Genomic DNA, 14,963 nt, shown 5'->3' with positions numbered 1-14,963 from the left:
ATCAATAATAACATTTTTTATAAAAGCTTTTGTTCCTCTTCTAAGAATTTTGATTTGATCAAGTGAGTGATTAAAAGTAATGTATTCATTGGTGTCCCACACAGCATTAACTCCTTTCCCTGTCTCTGGGTGAGCTGAAGTTGATGCTGGTGTTCTATTTATTGATGTGTTACCTACCAAATTTCAATTTCGAGCTTATATTTAAAAACAAACAAGCAGACAAAACAAACCACACCTGTAATGTACAAGAAACATATAATTCTCTTCTGTTATTGTGTTGTCTTCCCATTTCAAAGAGTGGTTAGAGTAACCTTCTGTACATACTGTTTGTAAGTAAGAGGCTGCTTTTCAGACTTTTGAATCTCAGTAATAGTGAGCTGGTATAAAAGTGACATGAAAATACGACAAATGCAGAAGACGCTTTTTTAACACTTTGATTGTCACTTGCTTTTGCAGGCAACCAGCTGATTGCTCAGGATGTGCTAAAGGATGATGAACCAAGTCAGTGTTCCAAAATGAAACCTGGTAACGTCAAGGTATTTTCAAGAACTTTTTTATGTTCTGCAGTTGTAAATAGGATAAAAATCTTAGTTACTATTTCTTCAGCAGGTTATTTTGGGAGATGTTTCCATAATTAAGCTACTTTTGCGTTGTCTTGAATACAAAAGAACTGACAAGGGAATTATACTTTTCAGTGGGGCAGACAGCTAAAAAAAATGAAAAAGGCAGGGGTATGTGTTGAATCTCCTTGAGGTGTGGAAGACTGAGAGGACTGAGTTGCACAATAGTTAGGAGCTTGGGATCTCATGGAGCATTGCTGGATGCCAGCTCTCCAGTCAGTTCAGCATCTACATGGACATACTGATCTGAGGTCTTCAAGAGGGTATATTACACTCTACCCGAGTTCTGACTTTGTCCTGATTCCTGCTAAATCAAAACAGGAATTAGGACAAAATAGATGTTCTTTGTAGGAGTACATGCAGTATATTTGGGACTGTCTCACCCACTGATTTTTGATGAAGCTCCTCAGCATCAAAGTTTTTGTGACGGTACTAAAACTTGATGATTAAAATAACTATTCATGTATCAAAGTGGGGTGGTTTTTAGTGTAACTGGCAGTGATTTTTAATGTGTAGTAAAACATCTTTCCTCTCTTGTTTCAAAATCATGTAGGAAGTTATTTCAGGTGATGCAGAAGAAGTGTCTAAAGAAACTGATGTAACACAAACACCTCCGAGAAGTACTGTGGAAGAAAAAGGTAATTAAACTGCCCATTATGGCATATTTTCTGAACCCATACTGAATGATTTTTGAGAGAAACTGGGGACTTGATCCCAGCAAATATACTTATGTGTATTCTCTAGTTGATTTCTGCTGTTACTGCTGTTAAATTATTCATTAATCTTAGTTTCTTTAATGGTGAGAAAAGTTTTGATGTTTCTGCTGTTACCACCATTCCCTCCATTATTGCTTCAGAATATATCTTGGGTAGGAATGCTAATGGGAAATAAACAGGTAGGTGGGGAAAATAGAACAATCAGCATTACGTGATAAGAACATCTCCTGACTCTGACCACAAGCAATAGCTGTCCTATGTAAAAATCCATGACATAAATATCCAATCAGTTTTGTTTCTCTAGAGTAACGAACCAGGAAAGAGTGCAAGTTGCACTGTTGTAATTGACTTAATTGCGGTGAAATAAATAATAAAAGATGCTGTGTCGCTATTATTAGTGTGACTTTGATTTTACTTCAGCCTGTCTTCGTGGGAACAGTCTGAGAATGTTCCCTGATGTTAGTTTGACGTAGTAATCGTTTGTTTCTCATGCGAGCAAGCTGACAAGTCTGAATCTGTTCTGCAATGTGCTTATATCCTCAGCTTCCTGTTTCATGGAACATGTGAGAAAATGGAATAGGGGTTTGTATTTGTCCTATCATTTTATAGTATGTCACAATCATGAGCTTTTTTCTTTTTGCATTAAAAATAGAAAACCTCCCTAACTCATCTGGTGTTAGAGGGGAAGCATTTTGGCAGGCCAGTGCACTGTTGCTTACAAGGCAAACAGTATTGATTTCTGATGGGTGTTTTTAGGGAATTTTGGGCTAAAGAATGAAATAACATTTTGAGTGTTGAGGTTGTGGCTTTTACTATTTCTTTTGCCTAATAAAACAAAGGTATAAAATTTCTTTTTTTCTTTCTTTTTCTTTTGTATGCGTGAAGATGAATTCAACATTGAACAGGAAATGTCTGAAAAGAAAAAGCACAGTCTAGAATCAAATGAAAATTCTCCAGAGGTGAGTGGTCTTACTCATGTTAACTCACTGAAATAGTGCAGATTCACAGTACTCTGTCTTTGCAATACATAACTACTTTGTATTTTGTTGACAGCAATATTAAAATTGTCGTCACCTACTAGGAAATAGTTGTGAAGATTTGTTTGGTGTTGTAAAATATCAAGGACTTTTGTAGCTCTGTCACAAAATGCAAACTCACACACCATAAGACATCAATGTCTCATTATCAATGTAGGACTAACTCTCTTCCTAGGCTTAATAGTGCTTACAAAATGTTTAGAAAGCAATTATATAGAGTTGTATTGTATAGAAATCATGTTTTCTGAACACTTTGTAATTGATATGGAGAGTTTAGTCATTAACCAATACAACTTGCCTTTAAAAAATACTGTCCTTCAACAATTTTTATTGTTTAATAAAATTTTAGTTGTTCTTTATATTATCTCCTGGGCACGTACTGGAGATATTCTACGGTATGGGTTGTAAACAAATGTCTGAACCTTTGAGATGAAAATTGATGCTAGCCTCTAGAAATAGACACTGTTCTCAGAAAAGTCTTAGATTTTGTCATTTTGGGTTTTTTGCCTCAAATTTGGAAGTAGACAAAAATTTAAGAATGTTTTTATATTTGTTCACTTGAGGCTTGAGTCTCTAAGAACCATTCCAGAATGGTTGGGAGATACTTCTTCAGTACTTCAGTAAATGCTGAATGAAGCATTTAATCTTTCCTTGTGTAAAAGAGAAAGTCTGTTATTGGAGATTTCACAATCTGAGCATCTGACAGTATTTGTTACTTTAAAGTTCTCTTTCAAAGCTTACTCTTTCAAAAACTTCAAAGGAAGGGGCCTTTTTTTGCTGAAGATCCTGTTTATATAAAGAAGATCAGCAATCTGTGTATTGGGATAATTAGAATATAGAATATTAACTGTTTGGAGCACATGCTCAACATACAGGATGTAGCCTGTGCTAGATGGCATTGGGGAAAAGGGCTCATGGGATGTAAAGTCTGGAGTTCTTGTATGGGGTAAGCCAGCAGCATTTGTGAGACCTAGTGATAGAGATTTTGGGGCTAAGGGAGCAGAAGACACTGCATTCTTAGACACTTTGTGCCTGAATCAAACCACTGAGAATTTTGTATAACTGGGAGTTGTCTTGTTTCTTTTCAGCTGTATTAGTTGATTTTGTAACAGGCAATGTCTCCTGCTATTAAACTTGCCTCATCTGTTTTTTGACTGAAAATGCTAACTTCTGCTACTGTCACATTATGAATTCAGTTAGCAGTCTTTGTATTGTATTGCTCAGATGCCAAATGTCAGTTACAGTAAGTAATATATTTTTGTCCTTTATTTTTAATAGGAAAATCAGCCTGTGGTAGTGAAACGCAAAAGGGGACGGCCTCGTAAATACCCTCTTGAAGCAGTACAACCTGGTGGTAAGTAGTTCATAATACCTGTGTGGAAAAACAAGGATAATAGTGACATTTCAAGTTCTGAACTCATATTTCTTCCCTCAGGTGGGGAGTCAAAAGCTGATATGAGCACTGGGAATGTAAGTGCCTTTATTTTGTTTGGGTGCATTTTAAACACAGTGTTTCAAGAGCCATTTACCTGTTTAACAGCATTTCAGAAACATCTTATGGAAATCTTGATCATTGAGTTCAGTCTAAGCAAACAAAAATTATTAATAATATCTCTTAATATAGCTGAACTTTTTAAGCAAAATATAGTGTTAAGTCAGAATGTAGCAAATTACCTATCAGCTTCACACTTAGTTCATTTAATACGAATCTAAGTGTTATACTAGCAATATATACCTGTGTGCTGGGTGAATTTTTGGTGGTGTGCATATATGTCTTATCATTTGTGCTGAGAGTAATTTTGGCCTGAAGAGCAAGGGTGACTTTATTTCAAAAATAAGATTATTTTTTCCCTCTACTGTATCATAATAATAGCACATCATCTTTTCATAGCTGTAAAATAAAATATTATGTAAAGCAATTGTGTTACATATATATTGCAACATTACAGTTCATGCAAGAGATAGGCTACTCACCAGTATGTCTAAGAGCTCATGAAACATGTCTGTCTTTTAAAGCTCACTGGTAGTTTTATTTCCTAACCCCTGTGAAGATTATTCATAGCTAAGAAAGTGCTCTGTTGGTATTGTTTCTGCAATCCAGTTGGATTACAGCACAGGGCACTGATTGGTCAGGCATTTTGTGGAGTACAGCCAGTTGGATTTATTCTGGTTAAAGGCTTCTCTCTAGGGAATTCCTCTATTTCAGAATCAATGTTATTGCATAGAAAAGGGAGGTTTTTAAAAATGAAGTGTTGAAACACAGGTTTTCTTCCTGCTTGCTTGAGGCACCAACTGGCATGGCTATTGGAAATCTTGGGAATTTACCTAGTTTATGGATAAAAGGAATTATTGTCTCTGCTTGTTCTGTCCTCATATTTCAGGCAGCCCTTTGAGTCCTGTCCCTTCTTTCAGGTTGTCTGGAACTATGTTTCAGAATTCCTAGTCTTTCCTAATTTTTTTTTCAATATTAATTTAATGAAATGTAATTTGAACTGGTGTGGATTTTGGTATTTGGTTTTTCTGTTTTGGCGTTGTGGGTTGGTTTTTGTTTGGTTTTTTGGGCATTTTTTTGTCGAGTTAAGGATTCAAATCATTTTAAAATGCACTCAAAATAGATGCATCTTCAGTACTGGAACAGAATCATCTTATTCTGGTTCAAGTGTTTAAGGGTCTTGTACTTCCTAGTGATGAGTGAGTGACTGGTGTCAGCTGCAGGCTGGCTCAGGGAGGAGTGATACCTGCCCTCCATCTGAGACAGAGGTTTTCTGAGGTGAGATGCCTTTGCATGACAGTTTCCCCAGGGTTGCTCTGGGAATATGTTGCTACTTCAGAGAGACCATAGGCATCCTGGTGTAGTCATTCAGTGGTGAAAGCACTAATATTTTGGACCATCATCATACGACATTATGTAATTACATATAGCTTTTTCTACATTGTGAGTAATTAAACAATTTCTGGTGACTTGTAGTTCTGTAAATCTGGATGTGGGATTACATAAAGTGACTGTATGAAACTCCTTTGTTGATCATTAAATACTCAGAAACATGTTTGACTGAAACTGCTTTTATCTATCGTGTCTTTTATTGCAGTGACTTTAGTGTCAGGTTATTGAAAGTGCTGTGATTTCTTTATGGGCTGATTTGACTTGTCTCAGTTATTTATCAATAAGAAAGAATGCCTCCTTCTCTTAAACTCAGTACAAACTTTGTGTGATCATTGGTGTTCATGTTTTCTAGATTTACAGATCCATTCTACAGTGAATGTGAGCAAGTTTCTGTGATTATGTAACAAACACAATGCTGATTTTTCTGATTTTCTTTAAATTAAAAAACCCACTTTTTTTAATTTCAGCAGCAGTTTCCTACCTTTGCAAGTAGAGGGAAAACACCTCAAACAGGTAAGCAAATGATACCTGCCTCAACTTATAATATGAATTATGGAAGAAATAGAAGAGGTTTTCCTCAAAAAATCACATGGATCTTTCTTAGTCCTGACATCATCTCTGGCAGTCAGTGTTATTCATGAATGAAAATATCTGAAGAAAGAGATGAAGTGAAGACTTGATAATTGCTACCAAGTTTTTCTTTTCAAGAAAAGAGCAGCTTGATAAGAACTTAGTTCAAAGATGCAGCAGCACTTGCTCAGTGCTGAATAGTGCATTGCAGAATATGCCAAATGATTGAGTGAGCTAAGTACATGGCAGACCTTCAGAGGAAGGTAGATACCCCATTGGACTGGCTCTAAGTCAGTGACTGTTATCCATTTCTGTTTGTTTTCTTTCATACAGGAACTGTCAATCACACTTACTACGTATTACATTTCAGGTTTTGTTTAGTTAATTGTTTTATCCATGGATATTGATCTAAAGATCTTAAGGGTATCTTGAGGGGATATTTCTTTCCCTTTTCACAACTGCTGAAAGATCTTTGAACATGGTTGCTTAGCTTGACTCAAAAATGTAATTTTTCAAACTCAAATAGAATTAAGTGAAATACCTTTCTATTTCTCTTACCTAATTTTTCTTGTATATTGAGTCTGAACTGCAATGGTTGTTTAAATCTGTCTTTTTTATTATGCCATTCATAAAAAAAAGCTTTAAACACCCATTTTAGGAAGCAGGTGAACTGAAAAGTAGGTTAAAAAATGGCTTGTAAACAAATGCAAACAAACGTGCAAAAAATCTGAAAACCCAAATCTTCAGATCTTCTGGAGTTTCCAAAAACTCGGGTTTCTTCAGATATAGTAATCTGGCTGCACTGCACATATGGACTGTTTCCTATTTTCTCCACATTTGTTAAAATGCCAGCTTTAATCCATATGCTTCAGAATTGTCTCTGGAGGATTAGCTCGTTGTGTGGTACTTGACTTATGTGAACTGCAAAGAGAACAGATGAGAATGTGAGAATGGAACAAAAGTTCATTCTGCTTTGCTTTTTATTCAAATGGACAGACACCTGACTGTGTACTTCAAGTTTGAGTGTGTTATGTAGCATTTCTGTGTTCCAGGTAAAAGGCTGTTGTTACCACAGCAGTGTTAAAAGGAGTGTGTAAAGTGGAATGTACTGTTAAGTTTTTCACCTTATATTAGCATTCATGGGCATGGAGGAGTTGAGAACCCCTGACAATGAAAGAGAAACCAAGTTGAATCAAGTGAACCAAGTTCACTTACTGTCGTTGTTTCTGGGTGTTCTGCTAGACTTTGCAATAGGGACAGACCCACATGTGGAAGGGGGATGCAGAGTTTTATTTTTGGTCGCTACAGCACATGTAGTTAAGAGACATGTTTTCTGAAGATACCCTCCTCCCGTGACACTGACACTGAACTTGAAGCTAATTACTTAGCACTAATCAACAGTTACTGCTCTAAAATTAGTATGATTTTTAGATACTATTTTTACATTTACCTTTAGGCAAAAGTATTACAGTTTTGTATCTTTAAGAGGGTTGTCTGTTAAAGGCATGTCATGGATCTAGATGGGATTATTCTTCAGTAAAAAAACCCTTTGCTACAAATTTGCCAAAATGTACCAGAATTATGAAGTATATCTTTTGAAAACAATAGAACTAATACATGCTGGTTGTATTATGCATGTGCTTATGTTGTGTGAAGAGCTTAATACACTGGAACCTATGTTTTATGTTTTATTTCACTTATTTTTTGAATACCTAAATATATTTGTGTTTTACTTCATTTGCTTTTGTATAAAAGGTTTTTTCCCCATAACCTTACAAAGGAGTGCCAAAAAGCTTGCATGTGAGTTTTAGAATATGGTTCTACTCCCTGAGATCTATCTTGGATCCTTTGCATTGACATTCTTGTTTGTTCTCTCAGTCTAATTGGTGAGGTTTTCAGAGTTTGTGTCCTCTTTTATTTCACTTTCAGAAATTAGCAATTTCATGGCAGGGGGAAAAAGATATAAAAAACTTACTTTTATTTAGGTTGCTTCTCTTTTCTGTTGGTAAGGATTTTTATCCTTGCAGTGTTAGAGATAATTCTGTTTGACATAGTTCAGAAGCTTTGTAAAATAATCTCTCATCACAGAATTAGGGTCGAAGTGGTAACCATGGAGAGAAGCCAAGTTGAGACATGGGATGCAGGGTTAAAAATCTGTTTTAACATGTATAAGCTAGCCTATAAAAATTACTGAGTTGGAGGTAAGAAGTATTTCAGCAGAGGAAGTAATGTAATTTGCTTATTAGAAAGGTTTTAAATAGTGTCTTTTTGAGCCTCAGCTCAGTCATATTGGTGCCTTAGCATGAGCACAGTTAAGCACTAGAACAAATCAACAGATCACCTAGAGGAACCATGTTCTTGGAGATGTTCAGAATTGGACTGAACAAGATCTTGTGCAGGATGATTAGATTAATTAATTTAGCCATGCTTTGAACAGGGGATTGGACTAGGTAACCTCTAGAGGCCCCTTCTAAGCCCGATATGTCTGTGATTCTGTAATTGGTTGACAGTAGTAAAAGGGAGTGAGTAAGTTCTGCTTTTCCATTAAAACAAAACAGCATGTGCAACAAAGCAATAAATACTCTGTCATGTAAAGCCTTAGTACGTAAAAAAAAATTAATCATTGTCCCAGTCTCAGTATATAACAAAGTACAACAAAGCTATCTTCTAAATTAGAGACTTTAAATGGGTTTTGAGCTACTGTGATGTTTATGTGAAGTTGAGAGAGTATGAAAGAACTCCCTTTTAAGTTGATAGTTGAAAGATTTGAAGTTCAGGATCAAGTTTTGTTCTTTCTTTTTTAGGTACAGACATATCTAATAAGAAAGAAACAACGAATGTAAGTGCAATTTTTAAATTTACAAGCAATATGTAATGAAAAATGTCTGTCTTCTATGTAAAGTAAATAGTGCTTGACTTACATGATTCTGTGGTTCTTTTCAGGAAGATGAAGCTGAGAAAGCAGAAATGGTTGTGCGTAAAAGGGGAAGAAAGCCCAAGCGTTCTCTGCCTCAATCAGAGGAAACTGGTAAAAGCATGAGAAACTCTGCTACTCACAGCAGAATAAGAAAATACTGCTCTGCCTTTCTGTTTACTAATAGCAACAAGATAAGCTTTATTCAATTTTCCTTTCTTGAGGAAAAATCATTGAGTTACAGCTAGTGTAAATATTATGTAAATATGTGTAAATTGCTGTAATCTCATGTCAGAATTGCTACATCCCAGATGCTTTTATAAAGCCTCATGAATTTTCTATGAATTCTAGCTATGAGCTGTGTAAGTAAACTGTGGTGAATGTGTTAGCAAGATTAAGTCAAACAAGTGTGAATTAAAAATGTTGAAATATGAAGGAAATGGAAAATTACTTTCTGAAAACGGGACTTGTGACTAGAATACCTTTTCTAAATTAAGTGTTGGTGTCCTTTTGGAGGCCTTTTGGAAAATTACAGCATGTATGTCAAATTTTAAATGGACAGAAACACCAGAGCCAGAGAAGAAACGTCGGAAATTAACGTCTTCTGAAGATGAACTAAAAGAGCAAGAGGAAGGTGAGGAAGAGGATGGTGAGGAAGACGACGATGCACATTCTGGGGCCACAACTAGATCAGCCACACGATTAGAGGCTCAAAGGTAACTGTGTAGCAACTCCAATAACAAGCTTTTTTCTGTATCGTTCTCAGTTGTTGTGGGGTTTGTTGCAGAGAAGAGGTTGTTACTTCCTCGTTTTGCCTTTTTCTGTTTGTTTGTTTTAAATTGTTAAGAGCTTCCCGAATTATTTTGATTCTACCACTCTTCTAGGAATGAAGAAACAAAATACTTGGTTCTGATAGGTAAAATGGGACACTGGAGTTGACTGTACAATTCACCATTTGGTGTTGGAAAAGGGTGAAAATATAATTATCCCTGTCTGTTTCTTTAAGTACTGTCCAAGTTAAATACACAAATCTGCCGTACTGGAGGATTTAATTTTTAGTATGGTGATCTGCAAGCTTGGAGAGCAATCTTGCTGTGAAAGACAAGTGTGGGTAACAAGAGTTCTGTTTTCAGGAAGCCATTCTTCATCTGCCTCAGCACTGGTCTGCCTTTTTGTAGGCATACTGAATTCTAGCAAAGCTCACCCTCTTGATCTTATTATGCAAACGATGAAGCATAGCAGCTTTGGGAAGTTTTGTGTTGCTGCCTTTCAGAAAAGAGTTGGAGTCCGGGAATTTTTTTTATGTTGGTGGAGGGATTACTTTCAACTGACTGTATCTGCTTCCCTCTTAAGGACATGATATGTTATATTGTATATATTATATGTTAGTCTTTGGACAGTACTTGAAGCACAGTTGCCACAGTGCTCTTGAACTGATAATTTCAGAACTGAATCTGAAGGTAGTTACATGATTCTTCATTTACATAAAAACTGTGAAGGTTTACCACTACCACTCAGTAAACAACAGTTTTGTTTTGGAAAAGGCAAAGAGACTTCCTTTAGTCTCACATAATTGTTAAACTCTAAAATTGTAATAAAGATTTAGGTGCTTTGGGTTTATTCTACTTGCCTGTGGAAACACCTACTTTTTTATAGATTTGGGATTGTATCTCAGATTTCCAGTGCTACCCTTCTAGCTCTGATCGGAATAAAGCATCTCTACCTTAAGGTGCTGCATACAGTCTGCATTTTATAAGTAGCATTTGGGAATAATTCTGTGGAAGAGGATGATTATTCATATTCATTGCTGGATTTCTCTGACTTAGGTCACGTGTTTTCTAAACTATGAAATTAATCACCAATAACCAATTTTCCATGTTTCTGAACTTGTGGATACCAAAGCTTATATGAGTGAATTCAGACTACGAGATATTCTTTTAAACATAGACACTTGGGTACAAAAGATTATTGCAAGATTTAGAATGGATTGCTTTGTTTTTTGGGGTTTTTTTGTAAATATCAAATACTGTCAGTAAAGCAGCCTTTTGAGTCTACATTCGATACAAAAATACACTGCTTGTGTTTTTGTACTTGGTGCTGCAGTGTCTTGAAGCAGGCAAATACGGTTTTTTCACTATTTCTTTTGGCAACTTTGATTTACTTGTTGCAAATACTGTGATGTCTTAATTATTTGCAATTGGAATGCAAGAAGAAATTTCCTTGGTAAAAGTATTTTGTTAATATAAATTCATCATTCTTTTGTATTACAGAAAACAGTCCAGCAAGCCAACCACACGTGCAACTTCTAAAGGCAGCAGTCCAAGTTCAGTTTCTCCTAAAAAACGACAGAAACTAGCAGCTAAAAAAAGATCTCCAAGTGATACAAAACTTAATAAATCTCCTCCATTGACACAGTAAGTATTAAAGTTGAATCTACTTTGAGTATTTGTTTTGGAAGCCACTGCAGTGATCCCTTATATGTAGCATGCCACTTCAAAATCTGAACAGCAGACTAGTTTTGTTCTGTTCTCTTGTGATACATAAAAGCTTTTAAAGGATTTTCTTCTGTTTACATTTTTTCTTTTTCTTCCTTTATTTGACATTTGGAAGACTAGATTTTTTTTCTTTATATCCTTGGAAACCTCTTGGGAGAATCTGAAAATGCTGTTTATGTAGTATTTTAACTTCAGCTCTGATACTTTCCTGGGTGGGGGGTAAGAGCATCCGTAGTTCAGGTTAAAGCTAAATATGATATGGTTCTAATGCTTTGAAGAGCTAAGATCAGATGATAAAAAGAGAATAAACTCTGAGAGCCCTTATACCAAGTTTTGAATGTATTTCCCTTTCCCTCCTCTCTTGGTATACTTTTTAATTTGCAAAGCTGAGATCACAGTGCAGAAACACACGGGAATAAGTAACAATTGTGATGCATAGTTGCTCTGCATCTTTTAGTTTACCTTTAAAATGCGTTGTATGCCAAACACGTGTAGCCATCATCCTTTTTGAAATGTGTCAGTGTCCTCAGGCTGAATCTGCAGAACATGTGCACTGTGCACTGATGGCTATCGCAGTTCACCTCAGCTCCATTGTTCCGTGTGGTGATGAATGGCCGAGAGTTTAAGCCCATTTACAGTTAGTTGCAGCTGAGATACGGTGAGCATATAGATGGGGTGTGAATGCACAGGGTACGTGATGTTGTGCCCTTTACTCCCTCTTGTGTGTGCAGGGCTGGAGACACTGTTGCTGCTGTTCTGTCTTTGTGGGAGGAGTCCATTATGTTCTCTTATAAATCCACAAATCTTTCCAGAGTAGGAAGGAGGAGAATTCTAGTCCCAAATTCTGATATGGAGCGCTCTCCAACATACAGAATTAGTACCACATATCCTATTAAGAAGTGTGTATTGAGTAGTAAGCTCTTATATAATGTATCAGAGATGGACAGTTACATCAGAGATAGTCAATTTAGTTCAGCCCTCTGAACAGAATTGTGTTTGACCACGTTTTCTTTTTTTTACCGGCTCAGCCAGTTGTGAAAATAACTATTAATGTGCTTTTCAGGTCAAAGGTGCAGTCTGCCAAGCGTAAAAGGGAGGACAGCCCAACAGTGGTACGGAGAAAAGGCCAGCTGAAAACAGAGGAGATGCCATTAAAGAAAGCAAAACGATAATCTTTACCAGCCAGTTCTGTTCTTGGAAGAGTCAAAAGGAAAACAAACATCTGTGCTTCTATTTTTTTTAAAGCAAAGGGATTTGCACGTGCTTGTTTCAGAGCTCTAAGTTAAACAATGCAGTACTTTTAAGTTACATTTTAAACAGCTTTATAAACTATTGTTTATACAGAATATTATGTACATTTATTTCAGATGAAAAATAAGTTTACTTTGTATCTGAATGAAAAACAAAGTAGTTATATATTTTATCACTGACTTGGAAAGTTGGAGTTTCCCAATGTGACATGCTAATGCAGATGCTTCCAACCCATAAGGCACCCATGTGCCTGCTAATACACTTTGTACATAAACTTGTAAAAATAGGTTGTATTTTACTCTGTGTATGAATCTAATCAATGATGGACATTTTATTTATTATATGGAAAGCATTGGTCTGTAAACTTTAGTATATACCTTAGGGTTTTTTAATTATATATTTTACATTCTATGCAGATGTCAGTAGGAAACTTCCCCTCTGCTCCCTCAGGAGCTGTCTAAAGTCTGAAGTTCTCTAAAATATGCTCAGACAGTTGATGAAATATTTTTCTCGCATGCATTAAAGTAGTTTAGCATAGTGAAAGAGACTTGGCTCCTTTCTGTTCACATTTGTGACAAAGTATGACATTTAAAATGTAATCTTACTAGATTATATTTTCACTTGTAAATTTATTACCAACTTCAAGAAGTAAGTAGTACTAGGTTAGATTTGTTCACAGTCAACCAATATCACCCTAAAATGAAATTGAAATAGTTTTATTTTGCAACTAAACACCTGTTCTTTCAGTATTTATCTTTTTCAACAAAGAGGGACCCATTGAAATGAAAAGTCACTTCCCCTAACTATAGAGCTTCAGCATTTTATGTTACATTTTATACACAGGTATTAAAAATAGAAGCTGGTATTATTGCCAGAATCTTTTTTTAATGTATATTAACTCTGGTAAGAGCAAATGTTCAAGTGAAGTTGTATATAAAGTTAAACTTTTCTTATGATCAAATGTGTCTCTTGTTATGATGTGATGAATTGCCAAACAATCTGAGATTATTTTAAGTGTTTTGTTGATATTCTGGTTTATAATTAAAAAATATTTTGGGGGTCGGAATTTTACTTTTTTTTTTTTCTTTATTTTTCTTTTTTTTTGTGAGTTTGTTTTTTTGAACTTGTGGTAAGGCAGATGTTTTGGTCAGATATTCTGCTAGGTTTCTTACTGAGATTTTTATATAAAAAAATATAAAATGTTTGCCAAAAATCTGAGTTGCCATATTTTATTTTCCTTTAATTGTTTTACCATGGAACTTGTCTTTACAAATGTGTCTGGTTGGAGTCATGTCTACAAGCTTTACCTGGTTAGTGTCTAAAAAATGTTCACAGGTGCTTATAGGGAAAGTGTGTAACTGTTTGCCTGCTTTAGTATACTATGAAAGTGCTCACATAATACTTCTCTAAGCAAGTTAGTCTGAAAGAAGAAAATATCTTAGCTCTGAAAAGTAATTCCTTTTACTTTTTACCTTAATTCCGCTGCCATATTAATACATACTTTGCTAGCATACTGATTGATATATTCCTGTATGTTACTAATACTGATGTTTATGCACAGTTGTAGGATAAGTTGAATCTTTCCTTTTACCATTTTTTTTCATTTTTTTTCCTTTTGCCCCCTGCAGTATGCATAGACCAAAGTCGTATATTTTGTCTCAGCCTTTGTTCTGTAAGGCTGAACTGCTTGCTTTTCCATGGGTGCTTTCCAGACTTTATGTGGGATTTGGAATCCTTCCCTGCCTGCACCTGTTCCATTTGTTTCCTTACACCTGAATTCGGTGGTGAGGTTGCTCAGGAGGCTCCTAAGGAGCCCTTGCCACTGCACTGTCCATTATTATCATTTATTCTCTCTGCTGGTAGTACCTGTCCTGCCCCACGGCAGTTCATATTTGCCTGTTCCACAGGCAGAGCTCTTCTGATGGACTCTAATGATTATAAAGCTCTGACTTGTCAGATCCTTTTCACTGGCTCTTGTCTGATATCTCAGTAGATAAACAGAGCTCTGAAGGTCAGTGTCTTAAAGCTAAGCTCCTTGGAGGTGACCTACTGTCCTCCCCTTAGTGATGGATAATATTTAGGAATAACATTTGGGAACATCTTGTCTATGGAATGTATCTTTGATCACTGATTAATTATTCTGTAATATGAAAGCATTAAAAGAATTCTCTTTCTGCCAGACAGCCACTTCTACTTAGAGAGTAAAAACTGCCAATTTTTCTTGCAGCTTATGCATATTTCGCTTGCTGCCAACTTCTTTCTTGTCAACAAAATACACTCTGCTAGGCCACATCATTGTCAATCCATATTGGGATTTTTTTCATTTTTTTGCTTAGTAGTTTCAAAGTGTCATCTAAATTACTATTGCACTTTACAAGGACAGTACTGGTCTGCTGAGAAACTTGAGAGGTTCAAGTTGGACAAAAGAAGAGTTTTTTCACTGAAAGGGTGATTAAGCATTGGGACAGGCTGCCCA

At 35.8% G+C, this 14,963-nt stretch overlaps 1 protein-coding gene across 3 annotated transcripts in view; it reads left to right on the top strand.

Moving 5' to 3' along the window:
• BOD1L1 (biorientation of chromosomes in cell division 1 like 1) overlaps nucleotides 1–13,700 on the top strand; it is a 36,872-nt gene extending 23,172 nt beyond the window's left edge. For 2 of the 3 annotated variants that reach the window (XM_066317272.1, XM_066317273.1), the window contains exons 15-25: nucleotides 457–536; nucleotides 1,174–1,258; nucleotides 2,222–2,295; nucleotides 3,652–3,727; nucleotides 3,809–3,843; nucleotides 5,725–5,770; nucleotides 8,632–8,666; nucleotides 8,771–8,855; nucleotides 9,304–9,457; nucleotides 11,012–11,155; nucleotides 12,300–13,700. In XM_066317272.1, the coding sequence (XP_066173369.1) occupies nucleotides 457–536; nucleotides 1,174–1,258; nucleotides 2,222–2,295; nucleotides 3,652–3,727; nucleotides 3,809–3,843; nucleotides 5,725–5,770; nucleotides 8,632–8,666; nucleotides 8,771–8,855; nucleotides 9,304–9,457; nucleotides 11,012–11,155; nucleotides 12,300–12,408 (923 nt within the window). In that variant the 3' untranslated portion in view covers nucleotides 12,409–13,700. Of the gene's footprint in view, nucleotides 1–456; nucleotides 537–1,173; nucleotides 1,259–2,221; nucleotides 2,296–3,651; nucleotides 3,728–3,808; nucleotides 3,844–5,724; nucleotides 5,771–8,631; nucleotides 8,667–8,770; nucleotides 8,856–9,303; nucleotides 9,458–11,011; nucleotides 11,156–12,299 lie in introns of those variants that run through there. The other variant, XR_010743432.1, reaches the window with a different exon arrangement.
• The last annotated feature ends 1,263 nt before the right edge of the window (nucleotides 13,701–14,963 follow it).

Source organism: Sylvia atricapilla, chromosome 4 (genome assembly GCF_009819655.1).
Source record: "Sylvia atricapilla isolate bSylAtr1 chromosome 4, bSylAtr1.pri, whole genome shotgun sequence".
Lineage (NCBI taxonomy): Eukaryota > Metazoa > Chordata > Aves > Passeriformes > Sylviidae > Sylvia > Sylvia atricapilla.
This window is presented reverse-complemented; position numbering and strand designations above follow the sequence as displayed.